Here is a 24,256-nt window from a genome sequence, read left to right as displayed (position 1 = left end):
TTCTGTGTGTGTTTCGCAACTTGGGTCAGACTAAGTGAAAAGAATCACATAGCAACATGTTTGTTCGATGCTTTCCAAAATTTGATTCATTTTATCTAATTAGAAAATTAGATTAGAAAATTAGAAGAAAGAAATCTGATTTTCGAATATTTTTTTCTCAAGAAACATGAAATTTAAAAAAAAACTTAACTTCAATCATGAAAAGCGATATTGTACAAACTGTATAGTCATTTGGAATGGCGGAACGGATAATATAAAACGAATTCATTTTACAGCGCGGTTTGATCCCAAAATAGTTAGGACAATAAACTTATTCTATCCTATTTGTAAAATAACAAAGCGTACCTCTGGCTCATCCTAAACAGATGTCACATGTTTATATTGCGAATATCGTGGTAAATTTAGACAAGATTTGCAATATCATGAACTACACGCCACTGCGGTAATTACGATAATGGTTACTGCCCTGATCCTAGTCACATATGCAAGGAGACTGTGGGGTCAGATACGTGGGAAATCCCCCGTGGGTAGTAGTGCATTGTTTAACGTATGCGGAAGTACCGACTAAGCTAGTGTCGCCGTCTCCACTCTCCTCCACCGAAAAGGTCACAAAGCCAGTGCGAAATTACAAAACGGAGAATAGACAGAGATGTTCTTCAGTCCTGCCGCGAAATGGCGCATTGTCCGTGCTAAAACCAAGGCACTGGTACACTGTGCACTGAAACGGAGAAAAAGTTTACTTGTGACGCAGTGACACACTCTACCTTAATGGCGCACATGCTCCAAACCAACAATCATCATGAAACGAAAGCTAGGCGCATGATCGTTAATATGTTTGATTTAGTTTCACCATACCTGTGACCTGACCTTGTGCAGTGTCGTGTTATCGGCACTGCTTTTCCGGTCGTCAGTGATCGACAAACATTCTTTATGTGTGCAACTGTATGGTTTTTCTTCTTTGTTTCAGTTATAAGATCTCTCAACAACATACACATATGCACAGACTGGTTTCAAATGCTTTGCAGTCAAAGTTGAATTATGGCGCATTCTGCCTGACGCGTTGTTTTAGGAACTATGAGCGAAATAAATGTTTTTGGTGGGTTTCCCCTCCTAAGAAAAATCTAATTGCATGTTACAGAAGATAATAACAAATGCTCCAGTTTCTAGTGAATATGATTTGTCATGAATTGTTAATTATTGTTTGACTGCTTTACAATGCTTAAACGAGGTACAGATGAAATCACGCCTTATCACATACACATTTGATTCTGTTACACCCTGTGAATGCTTCAAGCTTTATAAGATCTTCGTAAATTTTATTCCCTTAATGAGATCTAAAATTTATTCCTTGATTAATGATTTTCGGTAGATTTAATATAATATAATATGATGTCGAACGCTTTGTATGTCATGCAACCGAAACGAAATGTTTGTTTATTCGTACTTCTCTTAGCAACGCCAACCTCTGGGAATATGAACGGAAATGCGTACCGATTATTGATCGTCGATTACGCAAATTAATTTACAACCCTCCTGCTGTTGTGATACGAGCAGGAGGGTTGTAAATTATATGATATATGATAATATGATATGATAAATATTCCACAATTATATCACCCATTCCGGAACCGAGATATAATTCCAGTTTACCACTTGGACTAGCATGAATGACTAATTACTAGTACTCTCAACACCTTTCATAGTCAGCAGAATCGTACATAAGATAACAACCGACAACAAGAGCTGATAAGCCACTGTTGTAATTCCTCTCAATTGGTTTTATCCTAGATCCGTCAATGTGTAGTACCAAACCAGGCAAGGGTTTTTTTTTAAGAAACATTACATTATATTTAATTCTCTTCTCTTATTCCACGAAGCTTTCCTTTAAAAGGCGCAATTACAAAATTCTTTCATCGCTTTTGCTCATTTTACAAAACTACAATATGTTTTACTTTTACCGCTTTAAACGGTTGTGCACAACTTACGTCAACGACCGAACAGCCTGACCCATTAGTTCCTCGAGATCGCTGATAGGGCAGCGTTCGTCTTTTCACGAATTAATTAATTTTCTCAATCGATGCAAGTCCGCGCCAAGAAATCCGATAGCACGCGACCGATCAACAAGTTGCGCTCAAAGTGCTGCTCACCATTTCAACCACTCACAAGGGCACTTCATGCCGACCAATGTTCCATCTCTTTTCGGTAGCTCGCCGTTTTCTGTTAATCTTCACGCCTAGGCTTCAAATTTCTGGACTCCGTAATCTCCTGCCTTCGTCAGAAGGGCGTTGGGTTGGGTCGTCCTGGTAAGCGCAACAGGGCAAAAGTTATTTATCAGCGCGTGGAACCCTGCGCGAAAACTCTTTCCCTCTCACCATGCTGGTGTATGAGATGCAAAAAAAAACATATTCGCTTCAGTTTAGCTCAAAATCAGGATACGGTGAGAGAACCTTTTCTCGTCAAGTCACCGTTGCACAGTCCAAAAAAAAAATCAAACCTTTCCAAAACCGTTTTGCAGAGAGTACCAACCACTTGTTTTACTCCCAGCAGCATCACAAACACGCCTGCTACCACTTCCGGTAAGGATAAAATCGCGTATAAAAAGGCAGTCCGAATGCGCTTCCGGCGTTAGATCGAAATATACGTTTTGAGTGGAACATTGTGTGGTTGCGAACAGTGGTTGGTTAATTTGTGAAAACTCAGTGTAATACGTATTGTGCGGAACTGTTCCCAGTTTACAGATTCTGTGCCATCGAAAAGGTGATTTAATTAGTCGAAATTGCTTTACATACGCCCAAATGTACAGTGTACTTAACGCATAGAATAATTTAAAGTGGTAAACCACGTGCATAATAACAATCGGTCTTCTTATTCAAATTAAAAATTTCTATTTTGGTTTTTTATAGAAATAATATTTTTAGTTATGATGGAATATAAAAATAAAGTTTAGCAAATATACAAAAAAACATTGCAACCCGCTCGACAGTGTAAAACACACGCGTAAACCGCTGCTACTCCTCTAATTAGATTTCCCACATTTGTTATCGATACGTAATAATCGCCTGATACTCAGTCCCAACCATCTGCTCCACCTAGCGTACAATATCATGATTCGATATTATGCAAATATTGATAAAGAACACAACGATTGCCAAGATAAATTCGATGATAAAAAAGGTTGTTTTTTTAAACAACCTAAACAGATATATGTTTATAGATACGACTCATCCATATACATATGAGCACTCAAAGCAAATTCCTTCCGTTCGTAGCTCCGATCACTTCAGCTTACCATCGTTTCATTTTTCGATGACGATCGATGACGTTAATTTCGCGGCGGAATCACCAGCATATTCTCATATTATAATTCGGTGTTCCCCCTGTTTGGAACTATTTTTTTTATACCCTTTTTAACCAAATGTCAAATAATCCACTCCATCGTTCGTTTCTTACGCATTACGGGCATGTTTAATTATTTACAGTGCATGAAGTGCTAATGATAGTTTAATGCTGTACACAAACAGCGCATATTTATTTGCACACTTTGGGCCAATCCCGCAAAAGTGTAAAAGAAATTCCCTCCAACCGAATCAGTACCGAAAGGAAGGTCGTTACAGCGTGTGATGACTAATAAGCGAAGAAATGTTGTTGGATTATACTTGACTTGATCAAGATGTTACATTTTCATAAAGATTTCTTTTTTTTTTTGGAAAATTCTTTTTATCTACTTTTCATTTTTATTGTGACTTTAAATCGCAAAGTTTGGTTTTCTACATATTCTAATTACACAAAATAATGAACTTTCGAAATTGTACCGTGTATTGTAATCAGTGATTGTACTCAGAAATTGCACTCAGTGAGTCTAACAAAATCATTCAAAAATTTAACGAGAATCTTATAAGATCGCACTTTTAAGGACCATAATACGGCAAAAGTATTGAAGGCTAAATGGTTTGTTTGGCGAATATTATCTTTGTTTGTTAAACTTTACAAAATATTTTATTATTTGGCCAGTTCCGGCGCGTAAAGTTTGCTTCCGACAAACAAAGTACGGGCTACGATAAACAGACTAGTGCCTAGCATCCTGCATGATCTCGGCCGTTTGTGAAGCAATTTAGTACTTACAAATTTTACGTCATTAAGCCTACGTTGGGTATGGTACTGGGGTTGCCTTCTGTGGATCCTTACAAAATGAAATCCTTCGTTGAAACGCTCCACGATGAATCCTTTGTTGAAGTGTCCCAATCAAAGATAAGACACGTCCATGTCTTTTCTTCTTTTTCATTGACCAACCGTTTAAATTGTCTACGTCTGATTAGATGCTTTTGTAAAACGGGACAAAGCGCCTATTGTAGGATGTTTACCCTAGCTAAAGTTAAATTAATTAATTCCATTCGTTGCACTTAAACAAACACATTAACCAAGAATGACTACACCGTTATCTTTTCCTGCCTGTAAGAGCAATATTTGCAGTATAAATAGTTTTCCTAAATTAATATGATTTTTTTCCTCTATTTTAAAAGAATTAAAATTCGATCCACATTACATTGGTTACATGGTCACATTTTACGATGTGCTGTATTTCTACAATCACTAAAACACGTTCTACAAATGCTATGCAAATAGTAATCGAATCTCGTAGAACATTTTCAATCATCGAAGATTATCTACCCACTGTGTGTTGTGCAACTGCAAAATAAAATTTAAAAAAAACCTTTTTGAGCCTGCATTCACAATCAAGAATGCCTATTACCACTTGTTACTTTGCTTCGGGCCGTGGTATGAGTTATGGAGGCATTATCATAACTTGCGATGATGAAAGTCGAGCTTTCTTCTTTGATTGCTTCTGCATGGGTGTTGCGTGTGGTGTTTTCTTTTTTTCTTTTGCGATTATATCCCACGGACTAGAACTTACGTTTCTTACCAGGACTTACGTTTTTATTACTTACAGATATCCTAGACACCAGGGTAATCATTCCACGCTAGAACTGCACACGATGGCGTCCAGCACTTTTACTCAGCGTCTGCTTGTGGCTCTAATGATCTGCACCCTGATCGCCGACCTCACCACTTTGACTGTAGCCCGGCCGCAGGATAGTGACGCCGCATCGGTAGCAGCCGCAATTCGTTACCTGCAGGAACTGGAGACTAAGCATGCTCAGCACGCTAGACCCAGGTAAGAGACCACGAGTGGCTTAAACGATGCACCACCACCTACTGCTTTCTTCTTGACAGAGTGGTAACTTTAGGGCACTTAATAATCCGGCAGCCGACGGTGCCGTTCATTGCTTGGCAGGGCGTTGCCTCAAAAGCATTCGATCGAATGCAATTGTCCTTGACTCTGGTCAAGGCTGGCAAGCCGTAAATAATCTTGCTCACATTAATAACGATGACAGGTCAGGGTGCTTACGTTTCGTGCGGGAATTCCCTATGCTAGATGAAGGAAATTACGTTAACGTGTGATCTTTCTGTCCCTCTGCCATGTTTCGCTTTTGCTTCAGCGCTTCGAGAGTACAGTATTCAAACTGGCCTTCTTCCTCCATGTTGAGAGTTTATGTCCTTCTCAGATGCACGCAATAAACATACACTTGGTACACTAGTGTACTACGTCTTCGTATTCAGCCAGAGGTAGCTTTCGATTACTAGTTATTCTGGTTTGTTTTTTTTTAATAAATTCTTTCCATTTCATTGACCTTTTCTCCCACTATTTACCGATAGCGTTGCGGGAATGATGCCTATATACTTTTTGTATTTGTTTTCCACTCCCAACGATCGGCGTGGGATTGCGAATGAGAGCTTCATTTCACTGCCTTTAGTATACCTTTTGCGCATTGCTTGCATCTACTCTGACCTACCTTGTTTGAAAGTTCTTATGGAAGGTCCAAAAAACAGTGAATCGATAATACTTCTTTCACATTCACTCATTTCAAGCCTGACACGACCGATTGCGGTTGGCTAAAATAACCCACAAACCGGTCATCGGCCAAGTAAAAATTATTTACCACACGGCTGTCAGCTCAAGCCTCGCGTATCGCTTGGTAAGACTGGCGATGTCTGACCTATAAGATTATAATTTCTTTATTAAATCGCCTCCGACTCCAAACACGCCGCTATGATGCACCGGCTAGTTGTGTTGATGGTACGTCAATCAAGGAATAGTAGTTTTTACTGATATTATTGTTATTTTAAGTACATACAAATTGCTTGCACTTTCACAAGATCTGCATCGATGTGCAACCATTTCTTCTGTACTGTTTACTCGTCAAGCGTAATCATCACTAACTTATGCACATTATTTAATCGTTTGCGGTTCTATTTTCAACCATGACCTAGCGGCATAAGGTTATACAATCGATCGTTTTGTAATGGTTTTATATAATTTACCTACATTAGTATAAAAGGTAAACGAAATTAAATTATCAAATTGGTTGAAGTAATAAAAAAAAACTTACATGAGATACAACCAAAGACATATTATATCGCCTTTGTAAGAGTTCGAAGTATCATCCCGCCTCATGTTGGGGTCTCATATCACCGCTCAAAAATGAATAATTCAAACAATTGGAATTAATGTTCTGGGTTTGAATCGAACTTTTAACAACCTGTAAAACTGTTTGCCTCAATAATACTTATAATGTAAGAGAAGGGTATTTTGGTATTCGGATAGGAATAGAGCGTAAAATTTAATCGATATCAAAATATTCAATGTAGCTTTAAGGTATTTACTTAAATTTTATTAGCAAACAATGTCTTCAATGTACCTCTAGCAGCATGTCCGTACAATTCTGGCGTGTGAACTTAACCAATATAGCACATTTCAAACAACATTCAGCAGCACAACTTTTGCTAACGCTTCTTTTGCGTACAAGTGAGTAGACATTCCGATGGTAAAGAAAAAACCAAATATACACAACCTGCTCAAGACTACGACATGTAAAAAAAATAACCTTATGATTTGCTCAAGTTGCGACACCATCCGGTTGTTATGTGCCGTCCTATCACGCACGGTCATACGATACTACTTCAGGAAAAAAAGAAGCGTAAGAACCCAGATAATCCAGAGTTTGAGAGTTAGAAAAGAAAAGTACGTTACTGCATTTAGAAAAAAAAATCAAAACAATTCCACACGTTGTGCTTGTTGTTTGATCTGTTCCAACTCGTTTTGATGATGTCAATGGAATTTGGCGGTACGCTGAAACTACTTCAATGTCATATGGTGGCATCCAAAATGATTGGAAAGGATGACACTTTACTTCCACAGACTGCAGTCAATATTCCAAGAAATATTCTCCTCTTTTTATTGTTGTACATTACCCATCAGTCAAATTGGATCGTTGAATTGTGGTGTAATGTAATGTTGAGCTACCTTAATTCTATTGCAGCAACAGATTATACGAACTTACTGTGTGTAGAATTATACCACAGATCACACTAACTGGGTAAAATCAATGTAAGAGCGGCACAGATAATTGATCCAGTGGCAAACAAATTAAATGTGAGCGTACAGTGTTCCTCCATGATGAGCCCTACAAGATTACTGCCAAATACACTTCCCAGGCGCCCCATCATTAGACTCAAGCAAACGGCCATCGCTCGAACATTTGTCGGAAAGAATGATACGGTGGCTCCATTGAGAATAGAAATCGATGTACCGGCAAATACTAAAAACGAGCAGAACAGTGCCATCGTGATGTATGGATGGTCTACGAACTGTAGCGCGATCCCGGAGAATCCGGATAAGAATAAGTTAAATGCAACCAAACACTTGCGACCCAACATGCGCATCAGCACGGACATGGCTAGATACAGCACCGTGTACAACCCGCCCAAGGTGATAGCGTAGATGAAAACTCGTTCATTTATGTTGTCATTGCATGCTCCATCGCCGATTATGACTGCATGTTCCAGCTCTTGCTCGAAGTCTGCGGTCATAGATACGTCCAGTGCATCACAAACAGTAGCATCCAACGCATTCGATGTAGTAAGCCGGTTAATGATGTCTGGAAACCACAGCCCCATTCCTGCAGAACTGCCAGAAAAAAAATTAATAAATATTGCATTCCAACATTATTTTCACAACAGTTCACAACAATTTTCAGTCCAGTTCTGTTCAGTTCTCGCCTGTCCTTACACTACAAACAGCCCAAACTGCACCACACAGCATATGGTAAAATTAACCACATTGGGTCGTTGAAAAAGTGGAACCGTTTGGTTCCAAACGCTGCTAGCCACATGGCAGAAACCTCCATGCCCATTCGGTGTTGCACTACGATCCTTTTGTCCAGCTTCAGGCGTTATATGTTTTACGGGAAAATCATCCACGGTTGCGTGCGGGTGATTTTCAAGGTACAGTCGAAGAAGAACAGCGAATGCTTCCGATTCACGCCCGCGGGAAAGGTAAAATTTGGGACTCTCCGGAAGTACCATAAGCCAAACTGCTCCTATCAGCGTGGGCAAGGTGTATACAAAAAATAGAAGACGCCAAGGCTTTAGAACGAGTCCCGTCCCAGGAATATCGAGAGACCAGGTGAACGAGAGCACATACCAACCAGTGCCTGTCGCGAATAGAGCAATACGTTAGCCGATGCCATGAAAAAGGAAAGGAAAATTAGGATGAAAATAATTGTCTTACAACAAGATTAAACAACTTTTAAATAAATCACGAAAACCAACGCGTTACAGTGAAAGATGAAACCATTCTTACGCTACCGGAAAACTTACTTGCAGTAAAAACGGCTGATAGTCCTACTGCTGTACTGGCATACGTTATCACCACGGTGCGGTTGGCAGTTTTGAAAAATTCTCCCAGATAAGCAAAGATGGTAGCCGATGGTGCAGAAATGCTATAAGAATATAAAGGTAACAAAACCAAATAACGAATGCCACGTGGACAGCGAGTCACTCGATCTGCACTTACAAAACTCCCACCAGGAAACGCATAACCACCATCATCGTATAGTTGATGGATAAACCGGAAACCAGTGCACAGATGGCGGTCAACATCAGTGACACGATGAGCGTCCTTCGGCGACCTTTCGTGTCTGCAATATAACCCCAGAAGTGTGACGAAACGATAATGCCTGGATTGCAGTTCGACACCATGCGTATGTAAAGGAAAAATGGGGAGAAAGCAAAAACAAAACAAAAAACAACAGGTTGCATTATTTCCGCTCGTGTCAGTGTACAGTTTATGGGTTTAAATAGGTGCAGACGGGGACTTTACTCATTTTTACTTGATTAAGTTGTTAAACTTAACGCACCATGAAATTGGGTTTGCTTTTATTTAAAAAAAACGGTCCATTTCATTGAACTGGACTCAAAATACAGGAACAAGTTCTAAACAAAAGTGGACAGCTATGCGTTTGATTTCCTACCTTGGGACAGGAGTATTTCACATTAAAGTTACAGTATTATCTCGCTTTGCTGTTGTACACCTACTGTTGTCATTTTCACAAGCATTAGTAGATCATTTGTTACTAAAGCATTTCTATTTATTTACGATTTGATCACCTTGTTTATATAAAGTAAAGATGAATCTGATTTTGCATTAAAACCTCTGAAGAGACAGAGATGAGCATTGAAATATCAATACAATTTCAATACAGTAATGACGTATAACGATAATAGTATTCCGATGGATTAGAATCAGCTCAAAGCACTAGCTAAACATTTTTATTTATAGTTGTTCTGCGTAACAACAATCACTCGTAAGGGTTCCATGGATGCTTAGGCCTACTGGTTGGTAAAGCAAATAAACTTGTAAATAAATGTCGCGATATTTGCCACCACAAATTTCCACACCGCTGATAGCAGTAACAAATCAAACTGTGGTGACTGTAATTGTTTGTCTTGTTGTGTTGCTAGCAAACAACAAAAGATAAAGCATCAAATAAAAAAGCAGTATGATAATGGTGGTATCATGGAAGATATAATATTTAATTAAAATATAATGTCTAAAAAAAATAATACAAAACAAGGCAAACGAAATTATGGTTTGAGATCTTCCTTCCATTTCTTTCTGAATTTTTCCAAAGTACGAGTGCACTATAATAACAAAACCATTTCGATATTGTCGAACAATACTCACCTGCAAAGCTTACTCCAGTCAATAAGCCTTTATCTGTGGCAGACAGATGAAGATCACACTGTGCGGCTGGGATTACGATTGAAATGCCCATCGTTTCATTCAGCACTGCCATCATAGTTATAGACGAGGCTATAAATATGTGCCATGTGGTTCGACCGAATCCTTTCGAACCATATTATGCATTCCAAAGATAAAAAAAAACACATCAGTGACTATAACAATGGCAATTGTACCTTGTGTCAGTGGCAATTTTTGCACAATTTGAAACAACCTTACCTATAATATCAATCACTTCATCAAACGTATAACTTTTGGATTCTGGATCTGCAACCGATTTGTTTGCTGTCACATTATTTCCTTCGATAGTAAACACTGGAGAACGATTCACCTCAGTCCGCATGTTTAGTTTTTTTTCGGTTTGGCACTATGATAAATTAGTTCAAAAACTAAAACTAATAGTAGAAAACTTTACCATTCACTACTTCGTGGATTGTACACAGACACTCTGCCACTATCTATCCGGCGAAGGTTCAACGAGCTGTCTGGAAACTAAACCTGTCCGATCTTGTGCAGTAGCTTAAATTACATTTCTCTAGATCAAACACTAAACACATGTTCGCATCGTTTGTTGCTGACTGACGCGATAAGAAACGTAGTCTAAATCTCTAGAAAGCTCAAAACGATCAAGCGACACGGAAGCATGTGTCATTAGTGTAAGCGACAGAGCATCTCGTCAACTTCCTGTACTGTACGATACTAGTGTAAATATTTGGTATAGTAACTATACCACAATGCACTGTATGATAGGAAGAAAACATAAACTCACTCATAGTACAATACACACCACAAAAATGAGCATAAATGGTGCATCTTCAGCTTTTTTACAAAATACAAAAGTAATAAAACTTATTAAAATTAAATTAAAATGAAAAACAACACAGTTCAATAAACAATTTCAAATTAAAACTGTAATTGTATAGTGTTGATAGTCCCGTATGATGGATCGTTGGGGAAATTACACTTGATGACTATAAAAGTTTGCATACGCTGCAGACGTTTCTGCTATATTTTGCATTTTAACTTTCTCTACTTTTAACTTAATCTACGTTCGATTTTAATACACCTTCTTATCTATTTTTTTATAAGTTCCTTCTATAATACATGTTCAACACAACATAAGATTCTAATCATTAGAACGCATTAGCTGTTCCAAAGATTTGCCCAACACTGGTACCTGTGCATGCACTTTTGCATTGCATATGTTATTTAAAAATTAAAATACTCCTTAAATCAGGAATTGAAAAGCAACCGTACAGTTACTACATATATTTTGTTTTTCAATTGAGAATCAACAAAAACACATAATGCACTTTTTTTTAAACAACGGTGCCAGTTTCCCTCTCATCTATCTGTGTATGTTTTGTGTTTTCTTGTAGGTTAATACGAAGTGAACTTCCACCCAATATAAATGGTGTTCACTCGGGACTAGACAAAATTATTGGATATTTCATCCTAGAAGCTATCGATAGAGCACACTCGACTGACGCTAGACCCAGGTGAGCCGCTGTCACCGAATCCGTACCAAAAATGTCCCATCACTCCGTCCCGCCCTAGAAACAATTCCTTTCCGTTTTATTCCATTTTCCCAAATGATTTTATGCGGCCAGCTAGAGATACCAACGACAACAGACGACCATTGTAACAAACACTATAATTTGTAAACTGAACTACATTTAACTATAATCTGCCGGTGCGCACTCCACCCATGAAACGTTTTTCATTCTTCATCAGTAACGTCGAACGATTATGTCTTCTGTGTTATGTTACAGATTCGGCAAACGTGGTGGTGGATACCTTAACCCGGCAGTTTTTGGGCAGGACGAACAAGAGGTAATTGTGAGCTAAAATCAAACAGCAAAGATGTGCATTACAAACCCGCTGACGCTGTTACCTAGTCTGTTTGAATAAACACAACAGAATCTTTACAGGTTGATTGGCAGGATCCAACATTTTCGAGATGAACAACTTCCGACTAACTTCTAGATTATGTCCCGAAATCGGACAATGGCATTCCATAGCATCATGTCTCTCCCATCCCACCCGCTGGCGGCAATACGACTAATGATATGATCTTGATCCTATCGCCAAAGTTCCGGCCAAAGTTCGTTTCATTGTGAATAGCAATTAAATCGTGCCACCAATACAAACATACGCTCCATCATGTAACCTGCTTCTGATTCTACACAACCATTTTCCTCTTATTGCTTGTATATGCTGAAAGAAACATACTCTAATTCACAGCGTGTACTAATAAAGGTTATTTATATAGAATTTGGAACAAACGCACTCTTAAGCAAACACGCCAGAAACTAACACTTTTACACGTCCAGTAACTTACATGGCTAGTACACATCAATCCAATGATGGGCAAAAAGAGAAGAAATAAAATTAACTATACAACTAACAAATACAAATACCGCTTACTTACGTAGACTTAAAACAACTCTCCTTCGTTGAAGTACACCTTGTTTAGCTCGTAAGACAATTTGTGATTACACACCACTGCATGTTTCACGTTACGTTCAGACAGAAGACACTATTCTTAATAAATCTTTCCTGCTTAGTGTATATGTAAAACCAAATGTCATCGTATATGATTTTGTTGTTGTCTGTGGAAATTATAAAAGATACAATATAGTTGAGCTGCATTTAAAAAGCACATCGTTGCATTGCTTGAAATTGTAGTTTTTGTTCCATAATGTCTTCCTTAGTTTAGCAATTTAAAAATGGCAGAAAAAAAAACAATTCATTAAAGATTAACATATCCGAACCACTAAAAGTATTGTTTTTTTTTTTTCTTTTTCCGGCAATACTAGCAAAGCACAGTTTTGCAGTCACGAATACAACAATACCAAAAAAAAAAAGAATTTATTTTAAATTTGCGAAAGATTACATAAACAGACAAATCGTTGTAAAAAGTATCTTTCTAGCATGATCATTCTAATTTCAGTTGAAGCTGAAACGTAAATTTAATTGCTCATAACTTAGACGTGGATGTCCATTGTAAAAGAAAAAAAGAAACTCACGACGACAATGCCCTTAAGCTTTAAAAGAATCAAAGTGTAATACCCTCCTATAATCAACCTGTAAAACAGTTAGTACTTGAATATTCGGCTGTAGTTTCAGAGTCTGTATGCAGTTTTTTATGAATATGGTTTTTGAGAATATGGTCTGTGTGAGCAACGTCCTTATCGTTATTAGCAAGCTTATCGTAGATGTTTTGGGTGAGCAAAAATTTTCATTTAATTCCGCGCTAGTATAATACCTCCTGCCCTTATAAATAATAATATCATCCTAGTCCTTTATTTCGCTAGAATTTTCCAGATGTCTCTATATCTAGAAGCTCTTGTTGCACCTAAGAAACATGTGCATCCCATTGATAAGAAAGGCGATCGTGTCTTAATTTCTTACTATCGTGGTACTGTCCATTGATGTACGTGTGCTAAAACGTTTGAAATGTCGATTCTTCCTGCTGTTGCTTCATATTTATTTCTGGACGTTCTACCTGTACGAATCTTCTCGAGTTCGTGTCGTTTGTTCTTTAATGTTTCGAGTCGTCAACAACAAGTTGATGTTGTTTATTTTGACTTCAAAGCGGAACCTTTGACCGTCTCTCACACAGTTTACTAATTGCCAAACTTAACAAACCAGAATTTTCTTATCTCGTTAAAGTCATACCTCAAGGGAGAGTGCATGGCCCTTTATGGTTTCAGCTGTTTGTCAACGATGGTGGGAATATATTCCTCGCTCATTTACACCTTCTCTGTGCTGACGCTATTAAAATTGTTCTCCCTATTTTTGTTCATTCTCATTTTCTTTCTCGCCGGTCTTTCTTTGATTCATTTTATTCTTGGTGTTCATCTAATCTACTTAATCTTTGTACCAGTAACTTCTTCTTCTTTCTTGACCTGCTCATGGTCGAGCACGACGCGAAGACATGGCCAGGTCGCCAATCCGTGTCTAGGAAACTCGGTCCAGGGCTGCAGTCTTCCATCCACGGCTGTATCCGATCTCCGACAGGTTCGACTTCACGGCTCATCGTTCCCTTCCGGCTTTGACAACCGTCAGGATATCCGCTAAACAGCTCAGCTAGCTCGTGGTTCATTCTCCTTCTCCACACGTTTGCACACATCGCCAAAGATACGATCCATAGTCAAGGACTCGTACCCGTAGAGGAGTACCGGACGGATCAGTGTGCGATATGTCGTGCATTTCGTGTGTTACTGGAGTCTTCTGGATCGCAGAAATTTGTGGAGCCCGAAGTAGGTACGATTTCTCTGAATTTCATTGTACCTATAAGTGTTATGCTATTTCTCATTATCGTTTCCCTGATCGATATATTCACGATTATTCCAACATCGGCTGCTTGAACGGAGATTTTTTCCATCTAATCTACTGATCAAGGTCTGATGTTTTGCACATCGGTTGAAATCGACGATTTATTATTATTTATTATAAGTCGCTACAACATTTTTGGCCATTCCGATTCTCTTATTCCCTCATATTATACCCAGTGCCAGCTACAGGCCAGCTCTGCAAACCATGGCTCTTCGTCAAACAAGATTCCAGTGTTTCTTATTGTTTAGCGATTTTTGTTCATGGTTCATTGTACCACCGGGCCGGAGTATGTGGTAATGGCGTCGGTCCCTACACGACAGGACTGGGTGTCAAATCCCATCAGGATCGTATTCCGGCACGCAGAACTAACTATCCAGCTACGGGTAAACCAAGTCAAGCAAAGCCAGAAATGGCAGGCCGCGACACTTCTTCTGAGGCTGTACTGCCACAAAAGAGAAAAAAAGGATTTAGTTTTAGTTAAGTTCAGTTTGTTCTCAGTTTTGTACTTTGTTGAGTTATGGACACAATAAGTAAAAACGAAATTAAAGTAGATGTATTGAAATGAGATATGACTTTCTAGCACAAACCTCGGTGGTACCGCGTGATACGGTTTGGTGAGTAGGCTTAACTTTGTGTTATATAATATAAAAAAATGCTTCTAAAATTCTTGATCTACATACAATACATGTACGACGAATGTGCGTAGCTTCCTAACCACGCACAGTTTAGCAGATAAATTTTAAGAATTTTTACGAAAACAGACAACTGCTGACAACTTCTATGATTTGTTCGTATAATCAATATCACATCGATCCGAGGACCTCATAATGCACTTTGTGTCCGTCACATATCGCTTATCTAGTATTTTAAAGTTTTCATTTCATTTAGCCAAAGGTTAAAGCATGAAAATTTACCTACCATTAGATAAGTGTCTTGTTGAAAATCCGTCAACAAGAGGATAGCCTAGCTTCATTCACATTTCACACATTTTTTCACATTTTTTCGGTTTCACACTTTTTCGTAGATCGCAATCCTTCTCAAGATTGCTAAAATACGATTGGCATAACACTTCTGGAAAAGGAGGAGCTACTCCAATAATTTCAACGCTAAAACGAAGGGGCAACTGATAGGACAGCTAATGGTTAAGAAAAAGCACTGGTCCAAATTTTACACAGTTAGTTTTTCTTAAGAGATTGCTAAGAATGATGTCTAACAGGACGTCAAGGTCACAATTTACTCAGAGAGAATTGGCGCAAGTTATTGGGAGACGACAGCGTCATATCAGTCGCTAGCAGGGATGCCGGCGAAATACAACAGGCTTTACAAACCACATTGGATAACCTTGCCGAACGGTCTGAAATCCTTGGTATCAAGTTATCTGCAACGAAACCCGAAATGCTAGTCTTTTCACCCTTTAGCGACACTGATAAAAATAGGGAGAAGGGATTATATGACCTTCACATTGATGTCTTTTTATATGGAGAAAATATATCAATCGCCGACAACTTTCGATGGCTTGGTGTTTGGTTCAACTCAAGCTGGTTTAAGCCCATATAGCATACCTTATTAAAAAGTTTCTAAGGATAGTCCTAGGATTCTGGTGGGGCGCACACGCAACAGATGTCCTGCGACTGTAGAAGACTACGGTATTATCCGTTTCGGAATACGGAAGCATATGTTTCCATTGGGCATCTAGTACGCAGATACTTAAACTGGAGAGAATATAGTAGCGTGGTACCATAGCCCAAACATACAACGAAATAGGACATCTGAAGGGCAAACTGTGATAATCAATTGCTAGAGATTTTGTTTTAGATTTGGTGGACAAAAATTTCCGTGAGAGAGCATTGTAAAGTTGAGAACAACAGGAAAAAATGGATTTCTTTTTCCCCAGTCTACTATTTGAACTATGTATGTGTGGCGGCGGTGAGTACCTTAAAGAAATTAAATTTTAATTTGTCGCAAAACTAATCTGGTGCCGTTATACATAGTTATATTATAGTTCGTTGCACAGAGATTGTTTGTCGCCTGATCAGAGCTCGCATGGCCATGTGTGTACCGGATTTTGAGACTGTTGCGCTGTGCCTGAGGATGACCGTTGGGTTGCAATCAAGAGCAGTTTTGGTATCTTTTGACTAAACGATAAGTACTGAATTTGCCAATTATTTGGATGCTATAAATTTATTACATTAAATTCATATGGCAAAAATTTTGCCTGTTATCTAGTTAGTGCATAATATTATTCAATACAATAATTTGTTATGGAAGAGCAAAGAATAATTACCAAGTCATATTACGAGATTAAATTAAAACCGAATAGCGATATTAAATATTCCATGCACACTATCGCAAATTTCCTTTCTACCGTTTCTTTAACCTAGAACCTTCAATACTACCACTCGCACGGATCGTATGTATGCAGAAATGATTATGGTACTGTTAAGAACCGCATACAGATACATATTCTGATCGAAAGTTTGGTTTTACTCTGGTTATGTAACTGTGTAGCTACGTTATCGGTTTTTACATGGGGCACCGTTATTCAAATGTTGCTTGGATTGTGCAGTTTAATCGTTTGACGACTGTTAACGAAATGTCACACGTACCTACGAAAACTGTTGCAGTAAATCAAACAAGTGTTTAGGGTGCGAATTAAATTGATCCAATCAATTGAGCAAACGGATGTAATTATCGAAAATGCCCCAGCGTCGAGGATGGAGACAGCCGAAACAAGATCACAGCGTGTATGTGCAGCAGTTGTTTAGAGATTTTCTAACGCGGAACAACGAAATACCCACTGCTGCCGCACCAACCGATGCACGGACCAATTTCTGTCGACCCGAACCTGTCGTTACCGAGCAACGCAAACAACCGGGCATATTTGACCGGGCTGTGTATGCTCGTTTCGAACGTAATACAAATAGTGGAAGCTTTATTCGACAAGAGCCATCGAACAGATCGAAAACAGGTCTCATGAGATGGATTGATCAACAACGCAACAATCGTCCGCAACGAAATGTAAGACAGAAGGTTTCGCGAATGGATGACTATCTGAATTTGCCCGGTAATTTTTTTTCTTGTACGGAACATATGAAATTACCATTCGAAGTGGCAGACAAAACTATAGGTAATGTAACGAATGTAACGAATAACTTTGTTCCACCGGCAACATCGACGCCTTTTGATCGCATGGCTGCGTTTGGTGTATCTGGAGTCCTCTCGGATCCGGAAGAGCTTCAGTCGAATTCTCCTATTTTCCAACCGACTTCTGACACAAAATCTAGTGCTTGGGAAATGTTTTTGAAAAATTGTGAAGAATATTTTTCCGGCGTAACCAAAGAACACGAATGCGCCAATGAATTGGTTCAGCAACGAAAGGAAATGGAGACCTGTCTAAAAACGGGTGAAATCAATATACCCGGTCATCAGATTGGGGATCGACCCGAAACAAGAATAGAAACAATTCCCGTGATGGCTTCAAAACGCAGTCATATTTTTGATGAACCGACTAGTAGTAACAATAGCGATATCTCGTTGATGATCAATCACAATCAATCTCGAAACAGTCGAGAATGTGATCATATGTCGTTAGAAACAGCTATGGAACTCCCGAACCCATTCCCTGCCATTCTGGACGATGTTAACCAAGAACCGATTCTAGCCAAGCACAAAAAAAGGAACAACGTCACTTTTTTGATTGAACCAAACTCTCAAAGCAAATTCAAACCATGTTCCAGGCCAACACAGGTGCTATCGGGCAAGGCGGATGATATTTTACTAGTAAGTACTTATATAATTTCTCATATAATGATTTACATGGTTATCTTTCGATCACAGACTGCGTCGCCACCTTCTCCAACCATGTCTTCGAGCCGTAGACGTTGTTTGTACGAAGAAAGCACTTTCCTTCTAGACCGAATGCCATCAGATGACACGCTGATGGAGAAATTGGATGCATTACTGGAGGAGGAAGAATTCAACATACACGCTGAAAACATGGACCACGAGTTTGATTTATGCACTCCAGCGAACCAGCCAACGATGAATATTACCTTTCCAAGCCAGTTGCGAGTGATGAATAACCCTGCAGATGATTCGATTATTGCAAACACAGATTTTGCAAATACTCCTCTGTATTTATCGCAAGATTTGATGATGGCGTCAATTATACAGGATTTTCGGGAAGCTTTATTTTGAATGCCACGTTGCGCACTAAAGAGCATTTATTGCTAGGCGGTTCAAATTTTCAAATTGTTTAGTTCCTCAATGATATCCATGTGCTTGAATTTGTCCGGGTTTTTGGTGAACGTCTCAAGCAGGTGTACTTTCGATTCATTGTTCTGGCTATAGTATAGTTGTACTTGATTGGCCAAACATTGCGCTTCCTGTGCATTGAGTACGTTCGTGTCATACTCTCCCCGCATTAGTATGATTCCTTTGTCAGAACATTCGGTGAACATAACAATGTTTAAACATTCCGGCGCGTTTTCTTTGTGAACCTACAAACAATCCAGAGTTAGTTTTCTAATTGTAATTTTCCACTGATCGCTCGCACGTACCTGGTAATTCAACAGCGGCGTAAAGTGTACTGTATTTGCCGAAAATTGCAGCATTATAAACTCGTACCCTTGGCTTCGTGGTATTGGAAGGATAAACACAGAAAATTGTTTAGCGCGTGCCATCATTAGATTGAACTGATCTACTGGAATTGCAGCCGTTATGACAGCCTTGTCCTTATGATACTCCAACCACAAATGCTTGATATCATCGGCAGATTTATCTTCGACCAGTTCCAGACGCATTATATCGCTAAGCTTGCGATGCGAAATGTCTCTCGTTGCTTCGGAAGCTAGTGGTGCTTTTGGTTTTAGAAGTTCCGAGTAATCGCGTTCCAACTCGGAGGGGCCAAATTTGGGCTTTTTCTGTTCCTTCTCTACACTATCGAGCCGTGAAAGAAATTCCTCCGGCGAGCTTTGCTGCACGGCCGCTATTTTGCTGGCATATTTTTCAAAATAAGGATTTTTCTCCTTCAAATCCTCCAACACCTTTTCCGATCGTTCACGAACCGATGACATGTGGATGCTTCGTGTAGCTGTAAATTTGTGAAAATGTAAAATTGAACGACGAACCAACGCTATTGCAGCCATTAATGGAAATCTTAACTTTACGTATTGTTACCGAATCAAAACAAATGTCGATAATCAAAAAAAAACATGTTGCCCCACTGTCAATCAGACAGATGTCAAGGTACATACGTCTTTCATCGACGAAGGGTACGAGTATCGACGAATACTCGCAACATCTTCATCGATATTTTTTATACTTCTGGTTCTAGCTGGTACAAGAACCCTCTTAAATCTGTCGTTTTTCTCATGGCGAAACCAGTTTGTTGACCTAAGTTAGCAGGTGTTTCTCTTCCATTGTACGAATTAATTTGTTATATAGCTTAATGTTTAACAAATCCATAAACAAGATATGGACCACTTTATTGATTGCAGATAATGCTATTGTACAGTTTTTCATGGTTTACAGTGCATCTCGTAACGAAAGTATGACTAAAGTTTTACAATATTCAAACGCTATCTCAGGTGTTCCCAACATATACCTGCTCGATAGGTGCGTACGTATCTCTTAATACCTTTTTCAAATTGAAATACGTTTAGTTATAGCTTACCTTTATGATTAATAAAAAGTATTAATTCGTTCTCTGCTCCTTCCTCACTCCCGTAACCAGTTATAGATATTGTTTTTCAATTAGCTTAATCACGCCAATCACAAACCACTATGATTGAATTGATTATCAACTTTAAAATGCACAATACGGTGAACAGTCTAGTGCGGGTTCATCAGTAATCGCCAGCATTTGGAAATTTACCCATCGTGAAGAACATCATTACTGATTTAACACGCAAGTTCACCCTACAGAACGAACAAAAAACCTTCGAAATACATTAATTACAAAATTAGGAATGGAGCTGCGAATATCATTTGTCCCTTCATTGATCCTTTAGTATAGTTGCAGAAAGAATGTGGTTGCTCCATCTCTATAGGAAGGATCGTCAACGATTTTTGCGCGGCATAAGGGGCATGTCTGTTCTCGATCAAACCATGTTCCGACACACAGTTCGCAAAAGATGTGATTACATTCCAGCAATACCGGTGAATTGAAGTTGTCATGACAAATCGAGCACTGTCCACCACAGGCCTGCAACTGTTCCTTTGTTGGTACGTTTCCATAGCTCTGCAAAAAGATATTTACATTTATTTGTTGTTGACCAACTCATAACAACACGTAAGTAGCGCCAACCTGACTGACATGAAAATATCGACCAATCCGATTAATACAACAATTTAAATTAGCGAAACGTTCGTACAAAATGTCTTTAATGTTTACGATCATTATACACGTCCGCTCTCACCGGCCAATAGCGTTCAACTACCGTTCGGTGATTGTTGCTGTTACGATACTGCTGCTGTTATTACATCAATGTAAGCTTCATCACCATTCGCCGTTCCGTTCGAAACTCGAAACAATCAAAGTATTGCATGTGGACATTATGGATGTATGTATGTCAATATAACCAACAGCTTCAGATTACTGCATACCTATTCTTCTTCAGCCAGGCAGCTTAGCTGGTTGGAGAGGCCTTCGTTCGAGTAACACTTAAGTCATGTGTTTGATTGTCGCTGCAATCAAACTTTTTTTGCATTGCAGTAAGAACATCTTCAACAGAGCTAGACAATTTCGTAATTATTTGTCAATTTCCTACAGTTATCAGATACTAGCACCGGTCCTTATATCAGGATCGTTCCCCGGTGTCAAAGGTTTATTATCTGCCAGTAGTCATTAACGAAGTACTAAAATAAGTCTATTAAATCATTGTATGGCAGATATTGGCCTAACTGGTCGTTGAGACAGGAAGAAATCTTAGCATTACATATCGGGATAAAAATCACCGATTTGTTTTATAGCAATTAAACAAAGTCGATATTGTTTCGATAAAAACAAACTGACAAGCAACAGTAGTAGGAAAAAATATGGCTTTTGGATTTGCTTCGATAAAAAATATCTCCCGTTCTTAGGACTTACCGTTTTCTGAAGCAGCTTAACAAATGATCGACGACAGAACTTGATCCTATCAAGTAAGTCAGTAGATTTTGCTACGATGTAAACCGCTGATAAAATAACACCAACCATCTTTTCCGAGCCAGAGTACGATTCAAAAAGGAATATTAACCATGGTTGGATTGGAGCTGCGGCGCGATACAGTTGCGAGAGCGATTCTATCATCAAGTAGACCTTTCCCTAATTACAAAGAAAAAAAATCATTTTAAATAAATGATGCCTTTTGATTTCATTTGATCTTTTGTTAATTTCAATACTTACCCTACTTTTGTAATCTACCACACTCGGTGGCATAAGAGTGACGATGATTTTGATTACAATTGTGATCAGCTTCAGTATCAAGTCCGTTATACAGACGGCATACAGCAATCCCTTAAGCGACTCCTGTTGCAGATGATCAGGCATTAACAGTATCACTAGGCAGATGCTCTTCCATTCAATTGCGAGCCAAAAGATTAATAAAGAGACAATGATTATGATCAGCTCACGCAGCAGTACGATAACGCGCCGCTGCTTTTGCTTCGAGATTTCTTGCCGTACGGCCCAGTTTGCATGGTAGAACATTATTGTCAACATCAGAAAGGTCATTATACCATCCAAATGATCATAGCATAGTTTAGCCACCAAAATCACCAGTAACGGCATATACCGTGCTAATGTTTCAATCAAGGCGCGAGTTTCCGGCAACTGGTTGAGTGCTTCATGCACAGTTGCGTCTTCATTCTGATGGTTGGAACTAATACTATTGCTCCGCGTGGTTCCACCAGCTCCAATTGTAGGCGCATTTCCTGTTGTCGGTGTGAGTACAACACCATTCGTTGCTGATTCGCCATTCATTGAGGGGACTCCTTCACCAACACCTATCGACATAGGAGACTGTGAAGCCATCGAACCAGGGGCCGCAGATAGAAGGACTGTGGAGGACTGCTGTTGATGCAGTGACAATGGTTGATGATTGTGAAAGTGGTGGTGGTGATGGCCGTAGTTAAAATTTGGCATTAGCGGTGAACGACCACCAATGGAGGAGCTCGCCGGTGGAGCATTTTCATCGCCCGATTGTATCCACAGGAAAGGGCGTACGCTAGTATTGGCCGAGGAAGATGAATTAGACATTGGATATAGCTCATTATGGGATGAACGCAAAGAACCACCGCCGGTCGTTCCGCTTCCTTCATCAACATCAATCACAACATCACTGGTATTAACGATTGCATTGCCAGTTCCAACGTTACCCATCATGGGAGGAGTACTCGTACCAGGTCCGTGTGACCGTTCCGAAGTTAGAAATAGTCCTGTTCGTTCCGAGGAGAACAAGCTGCCAGGGTGTCTCGCTTGTTGGAGCAGGGTCATAAAGTCGTTAAACATAACGTTACTAAAGTTTGATCCTCTTCTTGAAGGCGCTCCATGATTATTAGCGACTCGTCCCCGCTCTACGGACATAAGCCGACTGAACATTCGTCCATTGCTTAAAGAGTTGCGGAATCCACCAGGTCCACTGCCGCTACTTGAACCTGCTCCGATCGACATGGACGTACTGTCTATTGAACCAACAGATGTCTGACGCTCTACGTTCCACGGTCCGCGGACCTGTGCTGATGCTACGGAGGAACCGGACGTAGTCGGAGGTACTGTACCACCAGATGCGGTTTGTTCGTGGTTGCCTACAGCAATAGTCAAATTTTCACCAACACTCGAAATATCGGTTGGAACGATGGTTGCAGCTGGCGATGCTTCTACTGTTGCTGTTGTTGTTGTTGTTGTTGTTGAGGTAGGCTCTACGACATGAGTTTCTTCTACCGCTGGTGGTGCAGTTACTTCTACTTCTCGGTTTATATCTTCCCGCTGAGTTTCCGTATGTTGTACGTTGCTTTCAGCTGGTGCTTTCGTATCGGACATTTTACACTAAAGCTAGGACGTGGGTTCACACACCACCTCCACCTTAATGTTGCTTACGTATCTAGGCTTAGGCCTTTGATAAGACGTGCAGGAACGGCACTTAGCCTTTCTGTTGCTCGCCGCGACGCAATGGTTTCTCTTTTCTCCTTGTAACTGGAATGTGCTTAGTTGTTAGGTGTTTCCTGTTGGTGTCGCTTCCTGCAATCTGTAAACGGCATTAATGTTGACGCAATAAACAAAAACTTTTCAACCCAGTTGGACAATGAATACGAACTGGTTTTAATGCAGAGCATCAGACGACAGCACTAATACACAGGATTGCACTACGATTTGCGATGTTTCTAGCACCGTCGATGACTCATGCTTTTCTGATCGATTTCATTACTGAGGTTAGCTAGCCTGCACCGAACTCCACGGTTCATCTTCCCAAAAACAAGAAATTAACTTAATCTCACATCACATTTCGCATCGAAACAACGAAGCGATATTATTTTGGTCCAGAAAAGAAAGTTTCAATTTTTACACTGCCTTTCCTTCTTCTTGCACTTTCGTAGACGTTTTACTCTTTGTCTGCTTGTCACTTTGATCGGTTTATATGCAATGTTCCGATACTCCGTTGGTTTGCCTCGCAGTCGTTTCGGTCATCGGTCGTGCATTTACATTTCGCCAAAAAAGCGAAAAAGAGCGCATTATTTCGATTGAATTCTTCGTAATTAGTGACCCCCGCGATCATAATTCTGCATATACACTCG

The 24,256-nt window shown here is 39.5% G+C and overlaps 5 protein-coding genes across 7 annotated transcripts; 2 read left to right on the top strand and 3 right to left on the bottom strand.

Moving 5' to 3' along the window:
- The first annotated feature begins 2,456 nt into the window (after positions 1-2,456).
- Positions 2,457-12,823, top strand: LOC125765635 (neuropeptide F-like). 3 transcript variants are annotated; one of them, XM_049430978.1, is made up of 5 exons: positions 2,457-2,757; positions 4,949-5,173; positions 11,521-11,640; positions 11,914-11,974; positions 12,040-12,823. In XM_049430978.1, exons 2-5 carry the CDS (start codon positions 4,995-4,997, stop codon positions 12,046-12,048), a joined length of 369 nt encoding a protein of 122 aa, XP_049286935.1. In that variant the 5' UTR covers positions 2,457-2,757; positions 4,949-4,994; the 3' UTR covers positions 12,049-12,823. The 3 variants fall into 3 exon arrangements, with proteins under 3 accessions (XP_049286935.1, XP_049286934.1, XP_049286933.1); XM_049430977.1 differs by having other exon boundaries at positions 2,464-2,757; positions 12,073-12,823; XM_049430976.1 differs by having other exon boundaries at positions 2,465-2,757; positions 12,062-12,823.
- LOC125765634 (synaptic vesicle glycoprotein 2A) lies at positions 6,710-10,702 on the bottom strand. The gene is made up of 6 exons (XM_049430975.1): positions 10,361-10,702; positions 10,085-10,246; positions 8,915-9,077; positions 8,719-8,840; positions 8,129-8,552; positions 6,710-8,026 (listed from the first exon to the last, which is right to left on the bottom strand). Exons 1-6 carry the CDS (start codon positions 10,482-10,484, stop codon positions 7,429-7,431), a joined length of 1,593 nt encoding a protein of 530 aa, XP_049286932.1. The 5' UTR covers positions 10,485-10,702; the 3' UTR covers positions 6,710-7,428.
- A 3,985-nt stretch (positions 12,824-16,808) lies between the features above and the next one.
- LOC125774642 (uncharacterized) lies at positions 16,809-18,679 on the top strand. The gene is made up of 2 exons (XM_049444763.1): positions 16,809-18,262; positions 18,320-18,679. The coding sequence occupies exons 1-2, from the start codon at positions 17,180-17,182 to the stop codon at positions 18,677-18,679; spliced, it is 1,443 nt and encodes a 480-aa protein (XP_049300720.1). The 5' UTR covers positions 16,809-17,179.
- Positions 18,577-19,750, bottom strand: LOC125774652 (ATP synthase mitochondrial F1 complex assembly factor 1). Its single transcript, XM_049444786.1, has 3 exons — positions 19,651-19,750; positions 19,042-19,574; positions 18,577-18,981 (listed from the first exon to the last, which is right to left on the bottom strand). Exons 1-3 carry the CDS (start codon positions 19,733-19,735, stop codon positions 18,721-18,723), a joined length of 879 nt encoding a protein of 292 aa, XP_049300743.1. The 5' UTR covers positions 19,736-19,750; the 3' UTR covers positions 18,577-18,720.
- Positions 19,751-19,928: 178 nt separating this feature from the next.
- Positions 19,929-24,138, bottom strand: LOC125774625 (E3 ubiquitin-protein ligase RNFT1). The gene is made up of 4 exons (XM_049444727.1): positions 23,779-24,138; positions 21,870-23,709; positions 21,573-21,788; positions 19,929-20,723 (listed from the first exon to the last, which is right to left on the bottom strand). The coding sequence occupies exons 2-4, from the start codon at positions 23,502-23,504 to the stop codon at positions 20,490-20,492; spliced, it is 2,085 nt and encodes a 694-aa protein (XP_049300684.1). The 5' UTR covers positions 23,505-23,709; positions 23,779-24,138; the 3' UTR covers positions 19,929-20,489.
- Positions 24,139-24,256: the final 118 nt, after the last annotated feature.

The sequence above is a fragment of the Anopheles funestus genome, chromosome 2RL (assembly GCF_943734845.2).
Source record: "Anopheles funestus chromosome 2RL, idAnoFuneDA-416_04, whole genome shotgun sequence".
Classification (NCBI taxonomy): domain Eukaryota; kingdom Metazoa; phylum Arthropoda; class Insecta; order Diptera; family Culicidae; genus Anopheles; species Anopheles funestus.
This window is presented reverse-complemented; position numbering and strand designations above follow the sequence as displayed.